Source organism: Dreissena polymorpha, chromosome 14, assembly GCF_020536995.1.
Source record: "Dreissena polymorpha isolate Duluth1 chromosome 14, UMN_Dpol_1.0, whole genome shotgun sequence".
Lineage (NCBI taxonomy): Eukaryota > Metazoa > Mollusca > Bivalvia > Myida > Dreissenidae > Dreissena > Dreissena polymorpha.
This window is the reverse complement of record NC_068368.1, coordinates 25,041,064-25,068,668: the sequence shown is the minus strand read 5'-3', so window position 1 is coordinate 25,068,668 and position 27,605 is coordinate 25,041,064. Positions and strand designations below refer to the sequence as shown.

General features: G+C 37.2%; 2 protein-coding genes across 7 annotated transcripts in view; one reads left to right on the top strand and one right to left on the bottom strand.

Annotated features, from left to right (window-relative positions):
* Positions 1-18,425, top strand: part of LOC127857141 (hexokinase-2-like) — a 30,028-nt gene extending 11,603 nt beyond the window's left edge. For both annotated transcript variants that reach the window (XM_052393523.1, XM_052393522.1), the window contains exons 3-10: positions 1,487-1,626; positions 2,323-2,538; positions 4,354-4,459; positions 9,059-9,138; positions 13,086-13,198; positions 14,019-14,177; positions 14,540-14,816; positions 15,253-18,425. In XM_052393523.1, coding sequence (XP_052249483.1) covers positions 1,487-1,626; positions 2,323-2,538; positions 4,354-4,459; positions 9,059-9,138; positions 13,086-13,198; positions 14,019-14,177; positions 14,540-14,816; positions 15,253-15,357 — 1,196 coding nt within the window. In that variant the 3' untranslated portion in view covers positions 15,358-18,425. The remainder of the gene's footprint in view (positions 1-1,486; positions 1,627-2,322; positions 2,539-4,353; positions 4,460-9,058; positions 9,139-13,085; positions 13,199-14,018; positions 14,178-14,539; positions 14,817-15,252) is intronic.
* A 526-nt stretch (positions 18,426-18,951) lies between these two features.
* LOC127857140 (Fanconi anemia group I protein-like) overlaps positions 18,952-27,605 on the bottom strand; it is a 102,534-nt gene continuing 93,880 nt past the window's right edge. For 4 of the 5 annotated variants that reach the window (XM_052393516.1, XM_052393518.1, XM_052393520.1 and 1 more), the window contains 3 exons: positions 23,520-23,615; positions 21,981-22,133; positions 18,952-20,802 (listed from right to left, as the gene is read on the bottom strand). In XM_052393516.1, coding sequence (XP_052249476.1) covers positions 20,653-20,802; positions 21,981-22,133; positions 23,520-23,615 — 399 coding nt within the window. In that variant the 3' untranslated portion in view covers positions 18,952-20,652. Of the gene's footprint in view, positions 20,803-21,980; positions 22,134-23,519; positions 23,616-27,212; positions 27,323-27,605 lie in introns of those variants that run through there. The other variant, XM_052393521.1, reaches the window with a different exon arrangement.

Sequence of the window (27,605 nt, the reverse complement as noted above, 5' to 3'; positions counted from 1 at the left end):
TTTCATCAGGCATAGCTCTTGACCGTCAAGTTGATTTCGTTATTTAGAAATACATTAAATCATTGCAAACAAATGAGCAAAATGCGGCTGTTACTATCTGTAAATCTAAAAAGTACCAGTACACAGTTCTATGACACTTTTAGAAATAAAAACAAGAAACAAGAAGTATGACAGTCTTGATGTTCAAATGCGTTTGATTCAATATTGAAATATGAGACATAATACGATACAAAAATGCGACTTAACATTATGCAGAGCGTTTTGCAAGATCTTGTCAATGCCGCATTGAGAAATTGCATCAAAATGGAAATAGTTCGTCACTGAAACGCCGAAGTGGTTTTACCGAGCCAAATATAACGCATTGTGTTTATGTAACCGGCTAAATCCCGAATGGTAATTCGAGATGCAGATAAATGACGCAAATCTTGCATCATTTAGTCGGTCACATTGCATTGTTAAAGATATTTAAACAGATCATATCTAAAACAAATATAAAATGTCTACACAAATCCGTCTCAATCTTTGGATTCAAGAACACCGAATTTGCTGCCCGACATTTGTTTCGGTTTAATACCAACGCTTAGTATAACCTTCAAAGGAAGCTGATGATTGCTCGCAACATGTATTTGTCGGACATGCATGTCTGTAAACAGCATCTTTATATATTTGAGCTCGCTTGCGCATACAGCACGAGGTAAATAAAAACACCCAAGTGCGTATTCCTTGAGAAAAATCAATACTAACATACCCTGAAAGGATCTTGAGATGTTTTTGTGAGTGGGGTTTCAATCCGGTTTCAATCCGGGATCTCCCGGCTGCAAGGCGGACACCGTCTTTACTGCACAATTCCGCACCCACTTGTTTTTTATGCCCCCGGATCGAATGATTGGGGGCACATTGTGTTTGGACTGTCTGTCTGTCTGTCTGTCTGTCATTATGTGTGTCCGTCTGTCCCAAAACTTAAACATTGGTTAAAGTTTTGCAATATTTTGCATGCATGTGTATCTCATGGAGCTGCACATTTTGAGTGATGAAAGGTCAAGGTCACCATTCAAGGTCACAGGTATAAAAACAAATCCAATGGAAGTTATAAGCTTTAAAGGGAGATAATAATATGTACCTTTCAAATGATAAAAAAACAAAGCGGCGCAGTAGGGGGCATTGTATTTCTGAAAAACACATCTCTTGTTTCTTAAACACATCCGCGCTGTGCGTGCAGGTCATTATCCCTTCGTTGAATGTTATACACATCAGGTGCATGCTTGTATTTTAATACAATTTTTGAAGCAGAATGAACGCTTAAAACCAGCATACATGATTACTTAATTTCAAAGGTTTTATTACTTTCCTTTGAATCTTGGACTTTTCTTCTATCGGGAAAATACTGGTATACGTAGGTCTATTTTGTTAATTTATATTATTAACTTAATAAGATCGTAAGATCAGTGTAGACAGGGTCTTGCATTCTTTTCGTATTCGTTTGCAGAAAAAGGAAAATTCCTCGCATTGGACTTGGGCGGTACGAACTTCCGGGTGCTGATAGTACGGATAGACCAGCGTGATGTTGACATTCAGAGCCAGACGTACCTCATTCCGCAGAGAATCATGCTGGGGACCGGAATACAGGTACGTGCACACGTGCGCGCGGCGTCTGCTAAACACGTAGTGAACGTTGATGACGTAAAGAATTGTCCATTTGTTAATGCTGCTGGAAAATTAATGTTACTCCCATTATGGAGTGTCATTTAAAACCCGGCCATTAGATTGTCACTTTGTTTTCTGCTGCCGCAAAGTTGTTTTCGTCATTTAATTTTGTCATGTTTAAGACTTCTTTCAGCATCGCTTTTAAACCAATTTCCATTAAACGCAAGATATTGTGTACTATTGGTTTAATTGAGCGGAATCTACCTAATAGGGGGTTCATCCAGACAAAGTGGTCAGCTAGTTTTGAAAATGACCCGTCAAAACACAGACCTTTTACAAGGGCGTTGAAATCAACGTGCAAATGCCTCTCTCGTAGCAGTTGTTCGACCACATAGCGGACTGTATATATGCAGGTTCATACGTGATCATTCTCGTTTCAGTTGTTCGACCACATAGCGGACTGTATATATGCAGGTTCATACGTGATCATTCTCGTTGCAGTTGTTCGACCACTTAGAGAACTGTATATGCAGGTTCATACGTAATCATTCTCGTTTCAGTTGTTCGACCACATAGCTGACTGTATATGCAGGTTCATACGTGACCATTCTGGTTTCTGTTGTTCGACCGCATAGCGGACTGTATATGCAGGTTCATACGTGACCATTCTGGTTTCAGTTGTTCGACCACATAGCGGACTGTATATGCAGGTTCATACGTGATCACGATCTCAAGGACGAGACCATACCGCTGGGCTTCACGTTCTCCTTCCCGTGCCGACAGGAAGGGCTCGCCAAGGCGCGCCTCTCAAAGTGGACGAAGGGCTTCCGGTGCGAGGGCGTGGTCAACGAAGACATATGCTTCCTGCTGCATGAGGCCATGAAGCGGAAAAATGTACGTCACGCGCGCCACGTGTTAGCGTGTGAGAGTGTGTTTGCGAATGCGCGTTTGCGTGTTTCTGCGTGTGCGTGGATTTTCACCGAATTTTTCAGCGTATTTCTTTTATTTGTGCTTTCTTCGTTGTGTACGTGCGTTTTAAAGACGTAAAACGTGCATTTCATGTGTTCTGAAGCAGTACTAGAAAGGTCTAATCTAAACTTATTAAATAAGTATTGTAAGGACAGCTTGGAAAGTTCTGTGCGTTTTAGAATTACAGGACAATGGACATTATACTTTTTATTAATCAAACAGAACTACTGTTTACCGATAAAGTGTTTACCGCAAATAGTTACCAGTTGGCCACCACATGAAGAATCACACACATTGACCCGTGCTCATATTAAATTACTAACAGCACATACGTGCCCGTTGTTGGAAGATTCAATATTTTACAGATTATTGTGACTATAAATGACATTTGTTGAAGACCCGTAGTGTCCATGGCTGTCTAAAGCAGTACAATATTAGCCCTTTACCACTTAGATACGTATTTTGACGCATGTGTAGTCCCTTAGAAAGTTACATTTAATTAAATGCCTTTTTACTAGATCCAAGTTTTAAAGGCTTCATTTCCAACCCTTAGATACTGATGACCAGCAAACAGCATAAAACCTGAACAGACTGCGAGTCACTCGCAGGCTGTTCTGGTTTTATGCCGTTTGCACATAGCTATTTCCACTTTGCTTCCGAGTGGAAAAGGGTTAAACCTTACAAGTTGTTTAGTTGAAGTAACACGCTTGATCACATGCAATGTGTGATAAAAGACAAGCAGGGTAAACAACGAAATAGCCGAAAGGTTTTCGTTACAGAGTTTTATTGCTTAAGATGAAAGAAAACATGTTTTCCTTCGCTCTATTGCTAGTAACGGAAGTATTGCGGCATATGATTGTAACACATAAATGTGATTTATACAGCAGATAATTAATGTTTGTCAGTTACTTTCTATTTATATGTGTTCGTATTATTGGTAGGATTTTTTTAAATTGTATATACGATAACGTTATAAAAAGCTCCAGTAGTCTAATGTTGTTTATTGATCTACATTTATATTTCCCACTTGGTATTTCTTACTTCTTCTATTAACATTTAAACACACGAAAATGCTATCCTTAAAGCGATGCATCATGACGCGGCTTTGACGAACGCAAACCGAGTTCTTTTTTCTATGGTTGTTTACATAACCAATATCATTTTGAAATATCCAAGAACAGAATTTTCATGTCTTCATTTCAGATTTTCATATCCGCATTCATGCGGTTTCAGCCTTTGGAGAAATATCTCTGACAGACGATCGTATTATTGTTTCAGTTTAACCTTTTTGTGTTTTTGTTCTGAAGCAAATATTTATCGGATTTTTTTCTGCCGCCTTTGATCATATGGCTGTTGTTGCTGCTGTTATTGTTTTCAACTTTGTTGTTTGCCCTAGTTTCGTTGGCATCCAGTTTGTAATCAAGCAGTGTAAATTTTCGATATTTCGGTCAGAATATATTTAGATTGTATTGAAATAAATTTTAAAATAAATCCGCTATTTTTTGAATTTGAATTATAGCGTTAATCTGTGAGAAAATTAAACACTTAGTCTACTGTGGTCTACAAAATTATCGCGTCTGTATAAAATAACTCATTTTTATTGGTTAACATGTGAATGTTACGTTGGTAAGAATTTAAAAGCAACAAAATAAAAAATAAATAAAAAATGTGCACTGTCAAACGTTATTTGTTCAACAATTGACAATAAGTTCACCATTGCACATAAATTTTGTGTTACAGACGACGACGGTTGACGTCGAGGTTGTCGCGGTTGTCAATGACGCCGTCGGTACGTTGATGTCGGCTGCACATACAGACAGGAACTGTGAAATTGGCCTGATTTTAGGTGAGAAAATAACTGAATAGCGTTCTGAGAAAACTGGGCATAATGCATGTGCGTGAAGTGTCGTCCCAGATTAGCCTGTGCAGTCCGCACAGGCAAATCAGGGACGACACTTTCCGCTTTTATGACATTTTCGTTTATATGAAGTCTCTTCGTAGCAAAAATCCAATTTAGGCGTAAAGTGTCGTCTCTGATAAGCCTGTGCGGACTGCACAGGCTAATCTGGGACGACACTTTACGAACATGCATTATGCCCAGTTTTCTCAGAACACGGCTCAAATGTACTTTTTGCTTAAGATGTTGTAACAAATACCGTCAAACGTGTGAATTACGAGTTATGTCTAAACAGGCCATGTGTGCAAATCGAACGATTTGTACGAGTTTTCTTATAACCATACTCCATGCCAGCTGACCTCTTTCCAGTGAATTCAAGCCGCTACGTGCGAAACGGCTGTTTATTGAAAAAAAATATATCTTCTGAGTCTAAAAAGTACATGCGCTCCTAGCATACTGGAACGCGATAACACGGTTTTCCGCGAACTTAATTTGTTGAATTTTTCGCACCGGTTTAGTCAGGCTTTTCTGGATTTGCAATTGCCTTGACATTTGCTGAGACCATGACATTTGCTGGGACAATCTAGATGTATTTACTGTTTTTTGTTTTTCAAATATTTACTTGTTCTAAGGTGCCGAGTCATGAATATCGGTTTATGAAAAAACGAGATATGTTTTGCGTCCCTTGCCATCAATTTGCTTAGCGGCACTTATAGAAGACAAGCACTACGTCGTTTCGCATACTATTATAACCGATGAAGTGCTGTGGTACTTGTTCCACTTTCTAGATGTCGATATTAGTTCAGCAAGATTAAGCAAGAAATACAACATGCATGCCACATTAAATATGTCCGAAGCTGTCTTTGTTGGTGCTGTTTGCAGCAAAATGTTGTAACACAAGTAACATTTATTTTTGTTTTGATAAAAGACTTATGTAATCAAAATTGGCTTATTTTTTTATGAAAAAGCATTCACATGGTCTAACAATTTTTCATCTTGCTTTTTCGGTTTTTGCGGATATTAGAAAGCGGCATCAGTCTTTTCCTATTGCATCCTTGTCTTAAAAGTGGACCGCATAACTCGCTATAGTTAAAGTCTTACACACATAACAATGAATATATCGAGTGAATAACCCATCAAGAAATATGTTCTGTGAAAGCATATACAAAGTGAGTAAGATAAACTCACATAACCAGATACATGGTTTTGGCACAAACCAATGTGGAATGGCAAGTTTTGAAAACTGCCATCTGTAACTTGATACCGTGTAACGTGCAACACATACATACGTATAGTTCGTGGCCACAGCCTGTGTTAATCTTTTGTTGACAGTGAACTTAAAACTCGCGTGGCCTTGTATGTTTGTCCTTAAACTAGTAGTGTCAGTAAAATATTTTATGAGCATTAATTTATTTGGTTTATGGAGGTTCTTGCTTGTCAAGAAGTTGGTCAATTTTATAAAGTAACCGCTGAACACGTGGGACCTTTATTAACTGTTATTAACGGCAACCGTCGTCAACAAACGAATTTGCTAACTAGCATATACTGTTGTATCCGTTGCGTCCGCGTTTAGAAGCCATGTCAGTGTTTTGCAAAATGCGAGTAATTTACAACGGCTCATGCTGGTGTTTGGTTTCAATGTCAAATTGGCTCTATCATTTTATGTTTCCTGTCTTTAAAGTTTACTGTGCCATGCTCTTAAATAATGAAGATATCATTTGAAATTTAAAAGGAGTATTACAACAAAATTCAACACAAATGTCTACTTGGATTAAGACCAGCATAAAGGGAAGAACAAAAAGCTATGTGAGCGAGTTAAACCATTTTAGTATGGAATTAAAAAACACCTTTGTGCAATTATTAAAATTAATTAAAAACTAGATCAGTGTTTTTGCAACCAATGTAATTAGAACAAAAATGTATACAGGCCGAAAAATGAAAGCGTCGCTACAGTCTTCTTTGGCAATAATGAATGCACTTAAAACAGACCAAAGATGTGTCACAGAATAATGTACCTAACCAGAAAATCTTCGACAACCTATATGCAAATATAAGTGCAGTATTAAGTCTTTAAACACGTTGTTGCAAACATAAGAAAATACAGTTTGGCCCATACACAGTCGATTTAAGTTTACGTATTTATCGTGGCTCTTTTTTACTTTCATGACGTCAATGCGAAAGGTAAAACGTTATTTCCAGGTCTAATATTTAAATGAATTAATCTGCATAGAAGATTAAGTTTCATTGGACGCTGCTAATGGTTTGACGAATGGTATATTAATGCAAAACTTAAAGCGCGAATATAACATCGTACAATTGCGATGTACAAAGGTGTGTATTCTACAATTGTTGGTTACACACACACACACACACACTATACTCTTCATCAAAATAGGTCATATATATGCAAATTAGATACAGGAATTAATGGCGTCGGTATCGTAAACTCGTACATGTATTATCGACACCGTGACCTAGTTGTGAAGACGTTTGACAAAACACTAGTATTTATTAGCGCATGATAAAGGTAGCACAATACGTTGTGCGCCGGTACTCAACATTGTGTACAGTGTACCTATACCTTTAGCTGCTCTTAGTTTGTGTATGGGTTTATACCTGCGCGACATCGCTGTTAAAATATTTGCAAAGGCCAAGATAATTAAGGAAAAGCTTTTATGCGATATTCATACCTCGTTATCATATTAGTTATGAGTGAATATACATACTCGCTCGATGGGGTGATACATGTACAGCTTGTACTTGTTTATCGTCACTATGTACAGTGATGTTTCGGTGATGTATGTTCGTGTGAGTGTCTGCCTTTGAGTCCGATTTTGGCTACACTGCGAATTAATCATTTGAGTCGTGTTCTTAGAAAACTGGGCATAATGCATGTGCGTAAAGTGTCGTCCCAGATTAGCCTGTGCAGTCCGCACAGGCTAATCAGGGACGACACTTTCCGCCTAAATTGGACTTTTGCTAAGAAGAGACTTCATTTAAACGAAAAATGTCATCAAAGCGAAAAGTGTCGTCCCTGATTAGCCCGTGCGGACTGCACATGCTAATCTGGGACGACACTTTACGCACATGCATTATGTCCAGTTTTCACAGAACACGACTCATTTATCAGTACTTGTTATGTAAATATTGTGGTACGAGAACGATGGACAATCTGTTACAAGATAATATACCTGTGCGTGAGAGAAACTCATCTGATACTGGGTTTCAACTTTTCCTACAAACTTTATATCAATACTGACAATAAAACAGTGTATAATACCTTTGCGTAGCTTACCCATACTTTTTGCACGACCTTGTAGATATGATACGCGACTAAAATGGACTTAAATGTTAACTAAGAATGATTGACAAACGTCGGCGCAGGGATAAGTAAGTCATTATACATCGCCCGTAACTCAGACGACCTTCAAAAAGCATTTCGGTGCATGTGAACGAGCACTTGCATTTTGACATTTTCTTTTGTTGTAAACTTTTAAAAGTGTATTTGCGTATTCGATATATAATTATGTTCGCCTGAAAGAGATTTCAAAATGCTGAAAACGTCGATTGGTGTGTGTTTTTCTCTCAATAAAGCACGTAAAACGTTCAGTAATGTCGAAATTCCTAGAAATTGCATCTATAATTCAAAATTCGCCTAAACTTTCGTGAGTCGAGGAAGCAAATTAGGTTGGAGGGCTGGGACACACTCCGGGTTCTCGCATAATGCAGCCTGAGTTGCGGAAGGACCTCATTAACTTCGACATACTCCCTTGGTCTCATGAGATTAGCCGACAGAATAGCTCTTGCTTGATTATACTGTGCGACTGCGATGGCTTAATACCCATTTTCGCATGACGCATAATAACTGATGTTTCCTAATTTGTGTCTACATACACACGTGGGCAGTTTTAATATAAAGATACATATATGAAATAAATATTCATATTTGCCTAACGGTCTTAAATTCTGCAAATGCCAGCGTGTAACAATATAAAAAGCATTCGTAATGTGAAAGTATCGGTTTATAACCTGCATAAAACAACAAAAAAGTGTATACATTAATATACAATGCACTACATAATACACATTACATACGGTGGATAAGCGCCTAACTACTGAAAACCAACAACAGCAATTTAATCTGTTCTATTAAAGTATCGGCATGTAGAAACGTAAATTATACCACTTATACCACGGAAGCAATAATTAGGCTACGATTTGTTGTCTGTACAGTGGTGACCTTCATGTCGTCCTGTCGTATATTTCCATTGCTTTGACCTCAATTTTATTCATCACGAGTTTGGTTTCAATCTTGTGCTGTTTCCCAGTGTTTGGCATTTGGTAGATTAGCCTGTGTGTGCAGCACTGGCAAATAAGGGACGACACTTTTCGCTTAGACTGGTTTGTCGTTTAGAAATGGGTTTTTAACGAACAATTCCATAAAAGCTGAAAAATATCGTCTATTGTTAGCAAAGTGCGGGCTACTTCAAGTTCATGCAATAAACTGCGTTTTCATAGAGCGCATCTCAATAATAAGACTGTTTGCAGGTACGGGCTGTAATGCGTGCTACATGGAATCTCTGAAGAACGTGGGTCTCTGGGAGGGGGACTACGAGGAACCTGCTCAGGTACGGATATTGCCGAACGGTTCCGATGTTTTAACTGTTCGAATTGTACAGATTTTTGCGAAAATCAAAGGTCTATCAATAAACTACACTTGGGAACTTTTCTAACGCAGCATTTTTCAAACTTGAATATTTCAGTTATGAGTAAAGATATTGATATAAAAATTTACATACGATCATTTGACCACATTCTATGCAAGCTCACAATAAAATCATCCATGACGATTGGACGCTTTAGCACGTGGGGTAGATGTGGTTCAATATTTTTGCACGCGGAAATGGTGAAACGCGGTATAATTTTAGTTTTATTTCAATTTAGTTATTTTAGGTGGTTCTTATACAAGGAAAACATAAAATTAATTTACAACACAATATAGCTCGTTTGAATATTCAGCAGCGCAATCGCGCACTTTGCATTTTTTAAGCTACCTTCCCCACTTGCTTAAGCGTCCGATAGTCTCGGATGAATGATTTTATCGTTTGCTTGCGATAATACGATAACGACAGTGCGACAGTGCAATGGCGACAGTACGACAACGCGATAGTACGATGGCGACAATGCTATAGTACGATGGCGACAGTAGTCATATATCGTTATGTCGCCATCGTACTATAGAATTGTCAAAATCGTACTATCGCGTTGTCGTACTGTCGTCATCGTATTTTCGAATTGTCGCCATCGTTCTATCGCATTGTCGCCATCGTACTATCGCATTGTCGCAATCGCATTGTCGCAGTCGCATTGTCGCCCTCTGTAACCACGATGGCCCTCACGGTATTCCGTGGTTGACTGTATTGTCCAGATGTTTGACGGGTTACTTTGAGGTCACTAGGCCGGATTGTCCTTCGTAGTGTTTACTAGTTCTTATCTTTAGACTTCGGTCAAGATAACTATTTATGAGGGGTAACTGGGAGGTCACTAACAGGACCACTCGAGGTGGTGTTCGCTATTTTTTGTTTTACACATCAATTAATCAATTTTAACCCATTTATGCCTAGTAGATTCTCCTATCCTTCTAAATTGGATCAATTTATTTCCAAAATAAGGGATGGCTAGTATATTTATTTCTATAATTAGAATGTTTCTTACAGAAATTCCTTTAAACAAACAGCGCAGACCCAGATGAGACGCGGCGTCTCGTCTGGGTCTACGCTGTTTGCCAAGGCATTTTTTCTAGACGCTAGGCATAAATGGGTAAAATGTATAATTTTGAAAGCGTAATAAAACAATACAACAATAATTTTTATGTCCCCAACTATAGTAGTGGGGGACATATTGTTTTTGCCCTGTCTGTTGGTTGGTTGGTTGGTCTGTTGGTTGGTTGGTTGGTCTGTTTGCGCCAACTTTAACATTTTGCAATAACTTTTGCTATACTGAATATAGCAACTTGATATTTGGCATGCATGTGTATCTCATGGAGCTGCACATTTTGAGTGGTGAAAGGTCAAGGTCAAGGTCATCCTTCAAGGTCAGAGGTCAAATATATGTGGCCAAAATCGCTCATTATATGAATACTTTTGCAATATTGAAGATAGCAACTTGATATATGGCATGCATGTGTATCTCATGAAGCTGCACATTTTGAGTGGTGAAAGGTCAAGGTCAAGGTCATCCTTCAAGGTCAAAGGTCAAATATATATGGCCAAAATCGCTCATTTTATGAATACTTTTGCAATATTGAAGAAAGCAACTTGATATTTGGCATGCATGTGTATCTCATGGAGCTGCACATTTTGAGTGGTGAAAGGTCAAGGTCAAGGTCATCCTTCAAGGTCAGAGGTCAAATATATGGGGCCCAAATCGCTTATTTTATAAATACTTTTGCAATATTGAAGATAGCAACTTGATATTTGGCATGCATGTGCATCTCATGGAGCTGCACATTTTGAGTGGTGAAAGGTCAAGGTCATCCTTCAAGGTCAGAGGTCAAAGATATGTGGCCCAAATCGCTTATTTTATGAATGCTTTTGCAATATTGAATATAGCAACTTGATATTTGGCATGTATGTGTATCTCATGGAGCTGCACATTTTGAGTGGTGAAAGGTCAAGGTCATCCTTCACAAGGTCAAGGTCATCCTTCAAAGTCAAACGTCATATAGGGGGACATTGTGTTTCACAAACGCATCTTGTTATTCTCCGTATTAATACTAAAATAAATATAGGACGCGAATAAATCGAGGACCGGTTAATTTGGCTTAACGCCCTCTTGAAAATTATTGAAGCGCAGCCTACCGCTGTATTTCTTTTTCACAACGCTGATAAATTTCTAGAAATGTCACTAAAAAGAAAAAAAATGAAAAAAAGAAATCCAAGGAAGCATGTTAGTCCTCACCTAATCTTTATCTGTAGCGATGCATTCTGTTTGTTCTTCTCTGATCGACGAAAACGGTGTTCAAGGAGACATTTCGTTAGTGACAGCGCTTTAAAGGGACCTTTTCACAGATTTTGGTATGTTTTGAAGATTGTCATTTAATGCTTTAAATTGATACATATAAACATCGGAACTGAAAAGTTCCAGTATAAAACAACAATAAAATTAAAGAAAGAAAAAATCCACACCCAGGCTCGAACCACTGACTCTTGGAGAAAGAGTCTAGCGCTTAAACCACTCGGGCATCCTCGCTGACATTATCGGGAATATTGATATTCTGATGACAACAGAACGTTCCAAATTATAGAAACGTTTCGCGTTGTAACGCTTAATAATTTTCAGGTTTTTAAATCGTCAAAAGATGCATATAATTGATATTTTAGAAAATGGAAAATGTTCATTGAAAAAAAAAAAACTAACTACAATGAAAATTTGCAAATCCAAAACAATTATTTTCGATTTTGTCCATTTTTCGAAACGTGAAAAGGTACCTTTTAATATCAACCTAAGAGCGCGTTCATGCTTCTGCCACTTAGATTATTTCACTCAGGCTATAGATTTGTATTGCATCTTTAAAATAATAATTAAGTGATTGAATAATACAAAAGAAACGGTTTAGGAAAAGATAAGCTTATCAATAAAAATGTCTGTCTCAGCCTGAAATCTTACAAAGGTTCAGGAATGAATAATAGAATTATGAAGAACTCTTACAGAGATAAAAACCACACAACATATTTCCGACTAAAGATTTGTATAATGCCTTTCAGAATGATGCTTTAGCAATACTATGAAAAAAAGTGTTTAGCAAAGGCAGTTATGAAATTCCCACTTAAACTGATGCCTCGACCTTTCAAGGTTGAGCTGATAAATATATCCGGAACTAACAATACAAATCACATAGTAAACTTCAGATAATTTGGATTTCATATTTAAACTTATCGATAAATCCTTACCTTCCATAAAAAAGTTTAAGACGAAGGCAATAATGAAAGGTGTACTTTAAAAGTTTGTAAAACAGAGTTTATGAACTGGTCATCTCCGCATCGTCACGACTACTTCAAGTATTAGCCTGGGAATTTTTACTTCTAAAATAGCCAAATCGGCCTTAAATATTGCGTATTGCCGCATACTACTGCTGTAGAAACATATATAATACATGATATGAATCGACACGTTTTTAATATTTCATACCGGCATGCGAGCGCGCTGAAGTGTCGGGTGTAAAGTCAGATAATGTAGGGCTGCGAGAAAAGGCTAGATCTCCCGCAGATATACACTTATGTGCCCAATCTTTGTTTTTGAAAGAACTCTGTGCAAATTCAGCGGAAAGTTATAAAACTGCTCGTATGTTTACTGCTATATTTAATGTTTATAAGAGTTCAAGGCTACGAATGTCAAATATCTCTTTGTTAATTATTATTCGCAATGACGGAACCGGACTTAGTTCATGCTTCTCAATCAAAGTACCACGTCACAATTTAAGGACTACTATCACACACAGGTAAAATAACATGCATTTCAATGTGAGACCGTTTTATCTGTCAAACACTAACGGCAATGTTGTCATGTCTTGCAGGTTTTAATCAACACGGAATGGGGTGCCTTCGGGGACAACGGCTGTTTGGACTTCATACGGACAGAATACGACAGGGAGCTGGATACGTACTCAATCAACCCCGGAAAACAATTGTGAGTTGCCACATCGCATGGACGTATGGGCGTCTTATATAACCTTTTCGATTTGTCTCGTATTTTGTGTACCCGAGACTGCAAAAGTCTCCCAGCCGTTATGAACATCAAGCCCGGGATCTCCACCCGGTTCCAAGACAAAATCTACCGCGCTGTTATCAAAACTTGATTTAACCCATTTATGCCTTGTGGACTCTCCCATCCTTCTAAATTGGAACAATTTATTTCCAAAATTAGGGATGTCTAGTATATTTATTCTATATTTAGAATATTTATTGCAGAAATTCCTTTAAGCAAACAGCGCAGACCCTGATGAGACGCCGCATCATGCGGCGTCTCATCTGGGTCTACGCTGTTTGCCAAGGCCTTTTTTTCTAGATTCTACGCATAAATGGAGTAAACAAGTACCCCCGGTTTACTTGCCAAAGATAAATTTGCAAATTATTATCTATTGCATATTGTAGTGCAGTTGACCATGCGTCTTATGTAACGCGCATCGAGTTGTAAATAATTCACAGGTTATCAATGTTAACAAATGCAATCCCCTCTTTGTCCATTGGTAAGATAGGATATCCGGTTTGTACTTATTCCAGTCCCCTCTCTGTTCGCAGGTATGAGAAGGCGATATCCGGTATGTACTAATCCCTGTCCCCTCTCTGTCCGCAGGTATGAGAAGATGATATCCGTTGTGTACTAATACCCCTCCCCTTTATGTTCGCAGGTATGAGAAGATGATATCCGGTATGTACTAACCTCTGTCCTCAGGTATGAGAAGATGATATCCGATATGTACTAATGCCCGATCCCTCTATGTCCACAGGTACGAGAAGATGATATCCGGTATGTACATGGGCGAGATTGTGCGCCTGACGCTAGAGCGTCTGAGTATGGAGGGACTTCTTTTTGAGAGCGCTGACCGCGACTGCGAGCTCTTCCATAGGGGGCGTTTCTTCACAAAGTTCGTATCGGAAATAGAAAGGTGCGGAAATGAAATTAATACGTGTTAAAAGTCTGTTTCAGAAATTGTCTGCGTTTTTTATACTGTTAAATTCAGATATTTTGGAGTAAGAAAACCAGGAGTTATCGGCGACTAAAATAAACTTGTAGTAAGTTACATTCATTGTAGACTACAGCAGATTTTCTAGCTTGAAAACCAGTTTTGCGTTATCAATATTTTGGCGCTGTCAAAACTCATTTGACACTTATTGATATGCTTCACTGATGTTGATGAAGTCTGTAAACCAGAACTTACAAATCAACAAATAACACAATTCAGTTGCCAATTAATTTATGGACTACCTGCTTTTATGAGTATAAGTTTCCTTTAAACATTTTTTTCAGTGATCACGACGAGTTTTTTAGAAACACCAAACAAGTGCTAGACGAAATCGGTGTGACAAATTACACCACCGAAGACTGTAACATTGTGAAATACATCTGCACTTTAGTGTCTGCGCGCGCAGCTTTTCTGGCGTCTGCCGGTCTTGCAACGTTAATCAACCGTATGAATAAACCGGAAATGACGATCGCTGTGGATGGTTCCCTATACCGATTCCATCCCAGATTTCACAACCTGATGGTGCTTAAGATTCAAGAGCTGATTAAAAAGGGACTTAAGGTAATGAACAACAACATCAATCAATTACCGGTAATTAATATGTGGTCACTCCGAACATGTTTTAGTACTTTCCCAATGGTCAATATATGGACATAAAAAAACGATTGATAAGTTATATTTTATCGAATGCATAATCAGTGGTATTTTAATTGTCCTTTTTGGGATTGTTCCGTGTTGTTCGAAATGTGACTTGAACTCGACAAAAACTGCCACTGCAAAAGTTTTCTGTTCGATTAAAGTGATTTAGATGAAAATACTAGTGCATCGTTTCATATTGAATTATCGCATACATCGTATATTGTAAATAAAGAATTGAAGTGTTTTTTTATTAGTTTTTTTAAAATGGGAATTATATGCAGTTGAAGGATGCAAATTGAATTTTTGTGCACATTTTGGAAATGCATCATTTTAACAAACGTTATTGTGTGTGTTTCAGTTCAAGTTGGCGCTTTCCCATGACGGAAGCGGTAAAGGTGCCGCGCTTGTGGCGGCCGTTGCTATGCGATTGCGAGACAATAAGCAGGGCGAGTGCTCCACTTGACTTTACTTACAACAACAACATGTTCTGCCCGAAAGCGTTGCAATTTGCACGCGGAACTGTTCGGCTTCTTCTGGAACATGCTTTCGGCTGCTTCCGGTTTACACAAAATCACCGCTGTGACTTTTTACTGGAAACAAACTGCCTCTTTTCAGTATAGCTTGCATTTTGTGGCAGTGTGATGATCATTTTACCACCATTTTTAGCGGAAAGTATTGCAGTTTTAATGCAGTTTAAAATATGTAATCATAGGTGTGTATAGTATGTCAAGATTTATGACGTACGCGAATTTGAAATGCGACAGTGTTACACAATTTACCAAGGAGGATGGTTTCTTGAAAAAGATTTATGGAACAATGAGACGTTTTCCGTAGACCAGGACATTCCTCCTTGAATCTAGACTGACCTTTTACAGCTTTTAAAAAATTGATGTTTGACTTAAACATTCAATACCATTCTAATTAAGGTAAGTAGGTAAGTATGACGATGGAAATTTCTAGTGGTACCATTTATAAGAGAGAGGATATTCGATTTTATCAACCGGACAATGTGCAATATATGCAGCGGTTAGTTTGACCGATGGTGTAATAATATATTGCGACATTTTGGTTGGTATTGGTTGTGAATAACATTTTTTTACAAGCAGTATTCTGTAGTATTGAATTTCAATTTAATGACATTCAAATTATAGCTATTATCTGTTGGTTTGAAACGTCCTAGTATATGACACTATTGTTGATTTAATGGTTATGCATGGAAGCGATATGGATCCGTGTATTTATCTTACTTAATAGTACGCGTCATGAATTTAATCTAAAATGAATACTCAACGTTGTGTCTTTAATATTAAGAATGTCCGTGATATGGTGCAGCCTTTGTTGATCATGCCTTGATCATTTGAAAGGAATATTTAAGGTGTCTCTAAATCAGCAAAGGTTACCACCAAAATATCCCTGTACACATTCCCTTTTATGTTCAATTTTACATCCTATTATTCAGTGCTCCAGCTAGGATTTGAAAAGGGCAGGGGGGCTTTTTTGTCAAAAGGGCACTTTCGACGCGCAGTTTTTTGTCAAAAGGGCACTTTCGACGCGCAGCATGTTGTGAAAAGGGCACGTTCGAGCGGGCGGGTGTTTCTGGAATTCTTCCTATTGCATGTTAATTTATATGTTATAAATAATTGTATTATTCCCATTATTATTAAACCATTCAAATATAATGTCTACAATGAGGATTAAACTAATTACAATGTAATAAGAGATTTATGAATTATCATATGTAAAAAAAAAATTTTTTTGAGGGGGGGGGGGGGGGGGCAGGGCGGAGGTTCGGGAGGGCAGGGCGCGGCGCCCTTCGATTTAGGCCTAGCTGGAGCACTGCAATTAAAATGTCACATTTTAAAAACACTGTTATAGATGCAATATAGATTCCTGCGTTTTGGCATGTGCTTTTATACCAAATATTTTTAATAGCTTTGTTTTTTCGTCAATTTTACCGGGACTTCTTTTTGGGGCATTTCTAACTACTACCACTATGATTAAATTTCAACACGCATAGCATATTCAATCGGACCGTGCAGGAAACATATTGTGAAAAACTGAAATTACATTATTGTGCATTGAGATTTATGAAGATACATTTGAATCTCAAAACCGATGCTCATTTTCTGTAAGCGTGTCCTAGATATTTGCTTAAGGAGTTGAAATGGGCATTCTATTAAAGCATGATGTACCGTTTGGATGTATCAAGTATAAATGCGCCTTTGAAGCGTGTGTCACCCGTTATTTTTTGCTTAATCACTACAATAACTGTTTGACGTATTTTGCCGTGCACAGTTAGGAATCCGTCTGTTTACATGTATTATAAACACAATTCTTATCAAAGATCCATCAATATAGAGCTTTGTCCATATTTGGGCCCTGCTCGGTGAAAAGAGGATTTCATGCCTGTGCGTAAAGTGTCATACCAGATTAGCCTGTGCAGTCCGCTTTTATGATATTTTCTGTTTAAAGAAAGTCTCTTCTTAGCAACTGCATTAAACCCCTTTTTCACAGAGCACTGCTCATTTATTTTGAGCCTCGATCAAGGAAAACGGGGCTGAATCCATGTGCGTCAAGTGTCGTATCAGATTGGACGAAACTTTCCACCTATACTGAATTTCCGTTAACAAGAGACTTTCTTTTCACGAATAATCCACAAAAGCGGAAAATCTCGTTCCTGATTAGCCTGTGCGGGCTAATCTGGGTCGGCACTTAACGCATGTGCATTCAGCCTCTTTTTCGTAGAGCGAGGATCAAGTGGGTTTTTCATATAAACGATCTATCATTATTGAGTTTTGTCCATATAATATACCTTTAGAAAGAAGCCACATACTGCACTGACCGATGTTACTGTTTGTAGGCTTCACTTTCAGGGTGGAGGGGATTGAAAGTGGAACGGCAGTATGCTGCGCCCTACTTGCCCCCCCCCCCCCCCCCCCCCTCCCCTCAATTTCTGCCCCTCTATATTTGTCAACGCATTTGAAACGTTTAATTTTTTACAACAATTTAATGGAAAATGTAAAGATATTGCTTTAAAACCTTATCTTAACGATTTCAGATCGAGAATTTCCATAGATCTAATAATAGCATTGGTCCTTATTGCCCCCCCCCCCCCCCATTTTAAGCAGGACCCTGTACATATTGTTGTACTAGATCTTGTCCAACATTATTCACTCAATAACGATAGCGAACATTTGGATTAAGTAAGATACGCCTATTGCCATTCAAGACGGTTATTGAAGGGAGGTAACCGATGTTTTTTCCATGTACATCTGTGAGCCAAAGGTTAAACGAGAAATTATGCATAACAGTATTTAATGAATTGCCGGTTTCATACCGCATTTTGTAGTGTTTTAGGGTTATTTTAGTGCATATTTTAGAATTGTTCTTTAATCATTGTTGACCTGTTATATTCAATATGTACATACTAATTGCTTTATAAATACGCATATTAGAGAATGATTAACTGATGTTATATATTTTAGGCATGTAAATGCTACGATTTTATGAAATATTACAAGTTGAAATGTTCGTTTGTTGTTTTTGAAGAACAATATGTATTCATCTGTGATAAAACTTTGCAATATTGAATATGAACACAACTTAGTGACACGAAAACAAATACATGTTAGAGTCAATTAAAACATAAATTAAGTGATTTGAAACCATACACATTTCAGTAAATTAAATACATACACATTTTTTTTTTTAGAAGAGTGAATTGAAAACATCTTTATTACATTAAAAACATTTACATTTTAGAGCAATTAAAAACGTATACAAATTTTAGAGACCTGAAAACATATATTTGACAATGATTTAAGAACATATACATTTAACAGTGACCTAAAAACGTAAACATTTTAGAGTGAATTCGAAGGTGATCATTGTTTTTGTAAAAAATGATTTTTTTCGTCAATAAGTAAGTGTTGTTTTGAAATTCGGAAACGCAGAGCAAAGTATGCAAGGAGTATTTATTTGATGTTTTAACCATATTAGTAGCATTGTATATTGAACAGTTTGCATAAGCCTAATGGAAGAAAGTTAGACACCAAGAAATTATTTAACTGTTTATTATAGTTTTACATGTATATAAAGTGAACATACATTTTAAACAGGTCTACATTAACAGACATGCAGTAACAGCTTCCTGTACAAACACAATTTTTACAGAACAGAACATTCATTAATATAACTTGAACAAGGCTATTGTCAAGCAATATGGTCCCCTACCCGCTCCACCATTGTCAGAAATTTCACCATTTTCATAATTATTTTTGGGTTGCCATGGCAACCACAATTTTTGACGTAGGAACAAAATGAAATGAGGTTCATAATGTCCATATTGCCATCTATCAATGTTGCAAGTTTCATGAAAAAATATTAAAAACTTTTAAAGTTATCGCAAGATCCAGATATGTGTGACAGACAGACAGACTCGCAGACGCACAAAGCGCAAACCATAAGTCCCCTCCGGTAAAACCGGTAGGGGACAACAAGCCAAGTTCATTGTTATACAATATATACTGTATATATAAAACTTACAATATATAAGCAATAAGCACATGCGTAGTAATTCGAAAAAGTGACCAAAATAGTATATAACAAGGTGTTCAAATGCATTGAAGCCGTTATATTTCTCCACGATTGCATTCAATGCCTCAGTTCTCATTTTAAAAGCATTTTTACAATATATCTCGAGTTTAGTTAGAACGTCTTTAGTATTAGAATTTGTTAACAAATGTATAAATCTATGCATACTAGGTTAGTTATAATAGAATGTGTTGATACACATTTTCCTGTATAAAGAGGTCTTACAATTACAATATTAGCTACATATACCACATTTACATTCGTTTTTAGAAATAATTATATGTCTACCAGATTCTATTTTATCATATGGGCTTAAAGTCATAATTTGGATATGATTTTTCATAAATTAAAGTTTTTGATTATGTTTAGGAAATCAAATACTTCCCGGTTCCGATTGATGTTACAATTCTGTGTATAAAGTTAACACGAGGGCCATGATGGTCCTTTATTGGTTGATGATATAATAGGGCCATGAGGCTCATGTACCCTACCATTAATACAAATTGAATATTTATAAGTCAGACTTTAAAATGATATGAAGATTAGTGCTTAATCAAAGACATTTTGCTTACAGAGTAAAAATCTGACATTTCTTTATTTGCAGAGAAAGTTATCAATGAATATGGTATTAAAAGCTGTAACAAGATTAAAACAAAGTCAAAGAGTTCCACATTCAGAGAAATATGCCCACCCATACAGGACTTTGAACTTGTGACCCCAATTTCAATAGGGGTAATGTATTGTCCTAGGCCAATCCACATGTGAAGTATCAAGCCAATCGGTCAATTCATTGACGTGTTATTGATCAGAAACAATTTTCACACTTATTGTGACAGGGACCTTTGACCTAATGACCACAATTTCAATAGGAATCATCTACTGTCCAAGGCCAATGCACATGGGAAGTATCAAGCTGATCAGTCAATTATTGTTTGAAAACGAACTTGTCGGTAGACTTACATCCCGCAAAACAATATACACCCTTTTCTTTGAAGCGGTGCATAAAAACTAAAACTTAACAGATAACTATAGTCCTTTTAATACATGTGACTTTTGCTTTAACATTTTTCCATTTAATACAAATGGTCTGAAATGTTAAGCCGATTGGTTCATCTAACAAAGGGAAAAACACGATGCACATTTATAGTGCTAAAACATAAAATCATCAGGTCTTTGTTTTCCCCACTTTTCCACGGCCACCGAGTTTCGATTTCTTCTTGACTGGTTCCTGGGTTGTCGTGGAAACATTGGCTGCTGACTGGTTGTTCTCCTGGTCACTGTCAGACTGGTCCGAGACTACTGTGGTCTCAGGCTCCTATGGGGAAAAAGAAATTGAATTATAAATTTATCATACAAAATGTAAATATTTATTCATGAACAGTGTTGGAATAAGCATGATACATGTTTTTGTTTGTTTATTGTTTGTTTCTTTTGAGTCTTAGCTGTTTTCACGACTATTTCAATGGAATCACGACAGTCAGCTTCCATACACTTATTTTTCCTCGGTAAGCTGGTAAACTAGTATTATGTGGACATTCTAATGCCAATAACTGACAAGTGCCTTACTTGTTTCATATTTATAGAAAGCAAGAGCTGTGTTTGTGAAACACAATGTCCCCATAATGTGCTTTGAAGCCATACCTTTGACCTTTGACCTTGAAGGATGACCTTGACCTTTCACCACTCAAAATGTGCAGCTCCATGAGATACAGATGCATGCCAAATATTAAGTTGCTATCTTCAATATTGCAAAAATTATGACCCAGGTTAAAGTTTTGGGACAGACACACACATACAATGACAGACACACACATACAATGACAGACACACACATACAATGACAGACACACACATACAATGACACAGAGAGAGGCCAAAAACAATATTCCCCCGAGCATTCAGTCTGGGGGCATAAATATAGCCATAGAACTAAGTTCTTATTCAATGCCCACACATTCAGCCTGCCCCTGACCTTTAATTTGTAGTCCAGTTCTCTATATTCTGAGATTGCCGAGTTTTAGCATGAAAATATTGCATTTGATACAGAAATTTTTAACAAATGAGCCTCATCTGGGAAAACAGGGCTTAATTTATGTGCGTTAAGTGTTGTCCCAGATAAGAATTGCAGTTGGCACAGGCTGATCTGGGACGACACTTTCTGTCCAAACTGGATCTTCACTATGAACAGACTTACTTTCAACGAAAAATACCATGACAGCAGAAAGTGGCGTACCTGATTAGCCTGTGGGGACTGCACAGGCTAATCTGGGACTACACCTTACGCACAGGCATTACACTCTGTTTTTTAAGATCCAAGGTCAATTTAGTTCCACAATGAAACCTTGATTTATGAGATCATAAAGCCACAGATAGCCTTGTTGAGCTTTGGTAGCTAATACAAATTACAGCCTATGTTTTAATTACTTTCAAGTTAGCATAACCATAAAACGTTAGTATTTTGTAAAAAAAAAAATTGTTCTTAATAAAGGAAACCTCATTATTTTGTGTGTTATCCGCTCCTGTCTGGTTGGCGTCATCCTCTGAGCTGACCTCATTCCCAGAGCTGTCGTCAGCCTGTGCCAGGATATTGGCGTTGATCCGGAAGTCCCGGGACGTGCTGTGCTTCATATGCTCCATCAGGTTCACCTGCAGCGGGGAGGAACAGGCGGCATAGAAATACACACGAGTCGCATTCTGAGAAAACTGGTCTTAATGCATGTGCGTAAAGTGTCATCCCAGATTAGCCTGTGCGGACGACAGGGACGACACTTTCCGTTTTTATGGTATTTTTAATTTCAAGGAAGTCCCTCCTCACTGAAAATTTATTTTAGGTGGAAAGTGTGGTCCCTGATTAGCCTGTGCGGACAAATACATTAAGACCAGTTTTCTCAGAACAAGGCTCCCTTGTATAAGGTAGCTGATGTACTGAATACATATGTTCCATGAGGTTTCTGTCGATATGCACATATCTCTTCCATAAAGTAGCAAACTTTACGTAGCTATATTCATCATAAGGTAGCAGACGTCTAGCTGCTAATATCTGCACTATAAGGTAGTAGTCTAGTAGATTCAATGAAAACATCTGCAACATTAGGGAGCAGACTCTAAGTCATGCTATGTACATATATGCACCTTACTTTTGAGGCCCAATATGTAGAAATAAGGCTACAGACAATATGTACATACATAAATCAGTACCTTATGTAAACAAAATTATAATAATGAAAAAGAGAGAAAGGAAGAGGGAGACTTATATTAAAGAGTGGGCACAATGTATGACTTTAAACAATAAATTGGATGGGGATTTCCATCAGGATCATTCCCAGAGAATAAACAAAATGGGCGTGTAAAAATGAGGTTGCAGACACATTGCAGATGTTTGCCTTTTAACAATAACAAGAGATGTGTTTGTCAGAAACACAATGTCCCCTACTGTGCCCGTTTGAAGCCATATATTTGACCTTTGACCTTGAAGGATGACATTGACCTTGACCTTTCACCTCTCAAAATGTGCAGCTGCATGAGATGCACATGCATGCCAAATATCAAGTTGCTATCTTAAATATTGCAAGTGTGTATTAAATGAGCGATTTTGACCCATATATTTGACCTTTGACCTTGAAGGATGACCTTGACCTTTCACCACTCAAAATGTGCAGCTCCATGAGATTCACATGCATGCCAAATATGAAGTTGCTCCCTTCAATATTGCAAAAGTTATGGCAAATGTTAAAGTTGGCGCAAACAAACAAAGCAACAAACCAACAGACAGGGCAAAAACAATGTCCCCCACTAAAGTGGTGGGGGACATAAAAAGTTGAAATTTTTCAATCACTGCAATTTTTCTCTAATTTTAATTACATAAGCACATGTAAAACAAACTCAAAAAAGTATAAGAACATAAAAGTCAATGCTTTCCTCAAATACAAACACCCCTCTAGGAACAAAAATTCCCAATGACTCCATTATTACCAGTATGCTTAGACAGTTTAAGACAAAATTATTAAAAGTAATCTATGACAATGTACTGACCTTTGATTTCTTGGTGAGTTGAATGAGATAACGTTCATACTGCTCGATGGCATAAATCAAGTTGGGTATTGTCCTCGTTTGTTTCATCACACTCGCCTACAAACAGGCATGCAATCTGTATTTACACTGAAGGTATGTCGATATTTTATTTACAGCAGCAAGGAAATAACCATGATTCTTTTTTGTTACAAACAACAACATTTCAAGCATTGCACATATAAGCGTACAGTCTACTTTGGTAAACTTTCGCGACAATAACAATAATTTTTTATGTTCTTTCAAAAATGATATAGAATTTTTAAATTATGTTTATACCAAAATGAAATTTGCTTTTGCATCAGTAGTCCAGTCGATTTGTGTGAAAATTGTTCACAAAATGATAAAAGCATGAAACTTTGCAGAAATGGAGTTAAGGTTATAACAATTAATTTTGGATATGGACCCATCTTAAAAAATCAAAATGGCGGACTTTGGCAGCCATTTTAAAATGGCAGCCATAATTTGTTCATAAACAATCTTCAAAAAATCATAACAATTATATTTTTTAATCTATTTCAATAATAATTGGTATACAAATCTCTAATAATATCCCCAATCAATACTTCTTCAATTGGCAAAAATAAGACGGCCATCTTAAATGCGGCCATTTTGAAAATTACATTTTTCGAAATTGCCAAAAAAAAATGCATTTTTTAAATTATTTTTTTATTAATAGTAGGTAATCTTTTTTTCTTTAAAATTACACACGCTTACATATTACTTTAAATGTATATCCTAACACATTATCTATGTCAATTATTTTTCAACTCAATACATGTACATGCACATCTATTCTGGATGCCAGACTAAAATGTTCTGTAGTAATTCACGCGATGCATTTAGCAATTGCTTTCGCAACCTCTGTCCACAGGTGGTTAGCGTGTGGCTATGATATTAATTAGTGAAAACATCATTTTGAATGATAAATAATCATATTATAACGAAAAATTAAATTTTATGAAAAAAAATATTTCACTATCAAATATATATATAACAAGGTATGCAACTCAAAATCACCCCAATACAGGGTGCATCGCTTTGAACAGCCATATCTTCATCAATTGTGCAGCGATTTTCACGATCTCGGTCTTATTCAAAGCAGAAATGAATTTCCTTTCTGGAAATGTATATGTCTTGCAATATTTTTACAAATGCTGGGTCAACTTTTAAGAAATAACACGATACACAACTCGCATGACCCAGTTGACAATGATCATGCAGTCTTTAAGACTGAAATCTTCACGGAGTAAAGGGCATCTTCCCTACAAAGTTCATGTACCTCGATACCATAATTCAATAAAACGTATGAAAAAACATTAATACCGTTCTTGTTGTTACATTATGCATCAAGACTTACTGTCCAGCGCCGTTTGAAACCTTTGTTTACATACATTTTAACTAACTGACATTTTAAACACACAAGTGATTTCATTGGTCCAATGCGGAGGTGTGTCTTTACAACTGGAGATTTCATTCGTAAAGACAGCATGATCATTGTCGATCATAGACAGTGTCGATGATATAGGGGTCAATAGCCTCAGTTTTGAGGAGTGGAAAGAAAGAAGAGAAATGGAAAGTCCACTGTTCAGATTCTGGTCACTTACATTGAAGTTTGAACTGATAATTCTTATCTTTGTCAGGTCTCTAAGAGAAAGAAATTTTGAGCTGTATAAAGAATATTTAACCATGTTAATTCCCTGGTTCTTCGCTTTGGTTCATCCAAATTATGCTCGTTGGCTCCCTATTCATATGAGAGATATGATAGAATTGGACAGCGTAGCACAGTATAGCGACAGAATTCAAGAAGGGTCATTTTGTTGTACAAAAAACTCACCACGCATTTTCTGCAATAGCTATCGACCATGCTCATGAGCAAAACAACAAATACGTAAAGGGAGAAGGTGGAGTTATCGGGCTTACAGAGAATGCATCTCAACTTCTACGATGGATGGAATGTGGTTTGAAAGCTTCAACTCGTGGCAAGCGTGGAAAATGAATAAGAAGACGTGTTCAGGCAGATTCAGTCATTCCAGGAAACTGGTAATCCTTTCTTCGCATTGATGACAATAAGACGGAGTTATTTACCTATCTAGCTGAACAGTTATCAACATTTAAAGCAGACGATGACAAGATAGTGGTCTCGACACTCAGAATGGAAGTTGTATGCAATTTCCCAAGCAAGGATACTAGTCAAATATCACCGTGTAACCATGAAGAGGCAGACAAGCGCATCATGTTACACGTTAAGGATGCAGTACAAACTGATATGCATCAAATAATGATCAGAACCGTAGATACGGATGTTGTTGTCATTGCAATATTGATTGTGCATAAACTGAACATACTTAACTTGTGGATAGCATTTGGAGTCGGTACAAATCTAAGACACATACCAGTTCATGAAATCGCTGCCAATTTGGGACCTTGCACGTCCAGTGCGCTTCTTTTCTTCCATGCCTTTAGCAGCTGTAACCAAGTGTCATCCTTTTCCAACCATGGAAAGAATACTGCATGGGAAACATGGTCTGTATTTGATGAAGTAACTAAAGATTTCGAAACATTGAGTGATAAGCCAGATATCGATAGAATCAATGAATGTACTTCAAACATTGAACGTTTTGTTGTGTTGTTGTATGACAAGAGCAGTGAGTGCATAACCGTAGATGAGGCAAGAAAAGATCTGTTTACTTGAAAAGGGCGTGCAATCGATAATATCCCACCAAACTCTGCCGCGTTACACCAACACATCAAGAGAGCTGCTTACCAGGCAGAATTTTGCTGGGGACAGTCACTTAACACACAACAAGAGCCCCAACCACCTAGCCCCTGGGGTTGGAAGCGTAACAAAGATGGAATGTGGGAATCTTTCTGGACAGCCTTACAGCAAGCTTCTGAGTCTTGTGCTGAACTCATCAGATGTGGATGCAAAAGTGAAAATGGCTGCCTAGGACGTTGCAAGTGTGTTGAAGCAGCTTTGAGCTTCACAGCTCTATGTAAATGTGGAGGGCAATGTGATAGGGAATGAATACATTTACTTGTACCTGGACTTGACAATAAATGTTTATTTGATCATGCACATGTGATCTGTGTTGTTTACGGAGAGTGAACTCTTAATTAACCTAAATTTGTTTCAAAAACTGTTCAAATTATACCAATTACTTGCTATTGTTATTATGTTTGCAGTGTATGTTTCATATGGATTGTAAAAATGTTCATGACAGTTTAATATAATATTTTTCATTGATTTTGACAAAAGTGGCTAGAATTTCATATTTCGTGATGGCCGCATTTTAATTTGATTATATTTGTTTTTAATTTGGTGTTTTGATAACATTGATAACGTCATTTGCATGGTAAATACAAGACTTCAGGTCATTTGATATACATAAAAAAAAATTGATGATTTTTTAAATGTATTTTTTTTAAATTTGACGGCCGCCATTTTAACATGGCCGCCATACCCCTTTATGCAAATTTTTGAGAGTGGGTCCATATCTGATATTGATCAGGATGCTCTTAGCTAGTATTCTGCAAATTTGCATGCTTTATCACAACTTGAACAATTCTGGTGAAAATCTGCACAAATCGACTGGACAAAGGTAATCCAAAAAACATATTGTAAAATAAAGTACAGTCAAACCTGAATTCAGCGGTCAGTCAAGGGAAATGACCAAAGTGACCGTTGTCCACAGGTGACCGTTGAATTCGGATCACAATTTTAAGAAGGTTGGTCAGTTGGTAGTATTACTACGTCGTTACCCCACCTAGTGGTTTGAAAACAGTGTAAAAGTACATGTGTAAACCCATTCTTATCGTAATTTTGTTCCAAAAGTCTCTACTATTTTCTATGTTTTTCAAAAGAGAGTTCACGTTTATTTTGTTTGGATATTTTACAGTTTTCAACACTATTTCAATTAACTCATAGAATTCAGTTCATTAACTCACACTTTTCATTGGCAAGCTGGTTTTACCAATACTGAGTGCACACACTTAACCCATTTATGCCTAGTGAACTCTCCCATTCTTCTATGTTGGATCAATTTATTT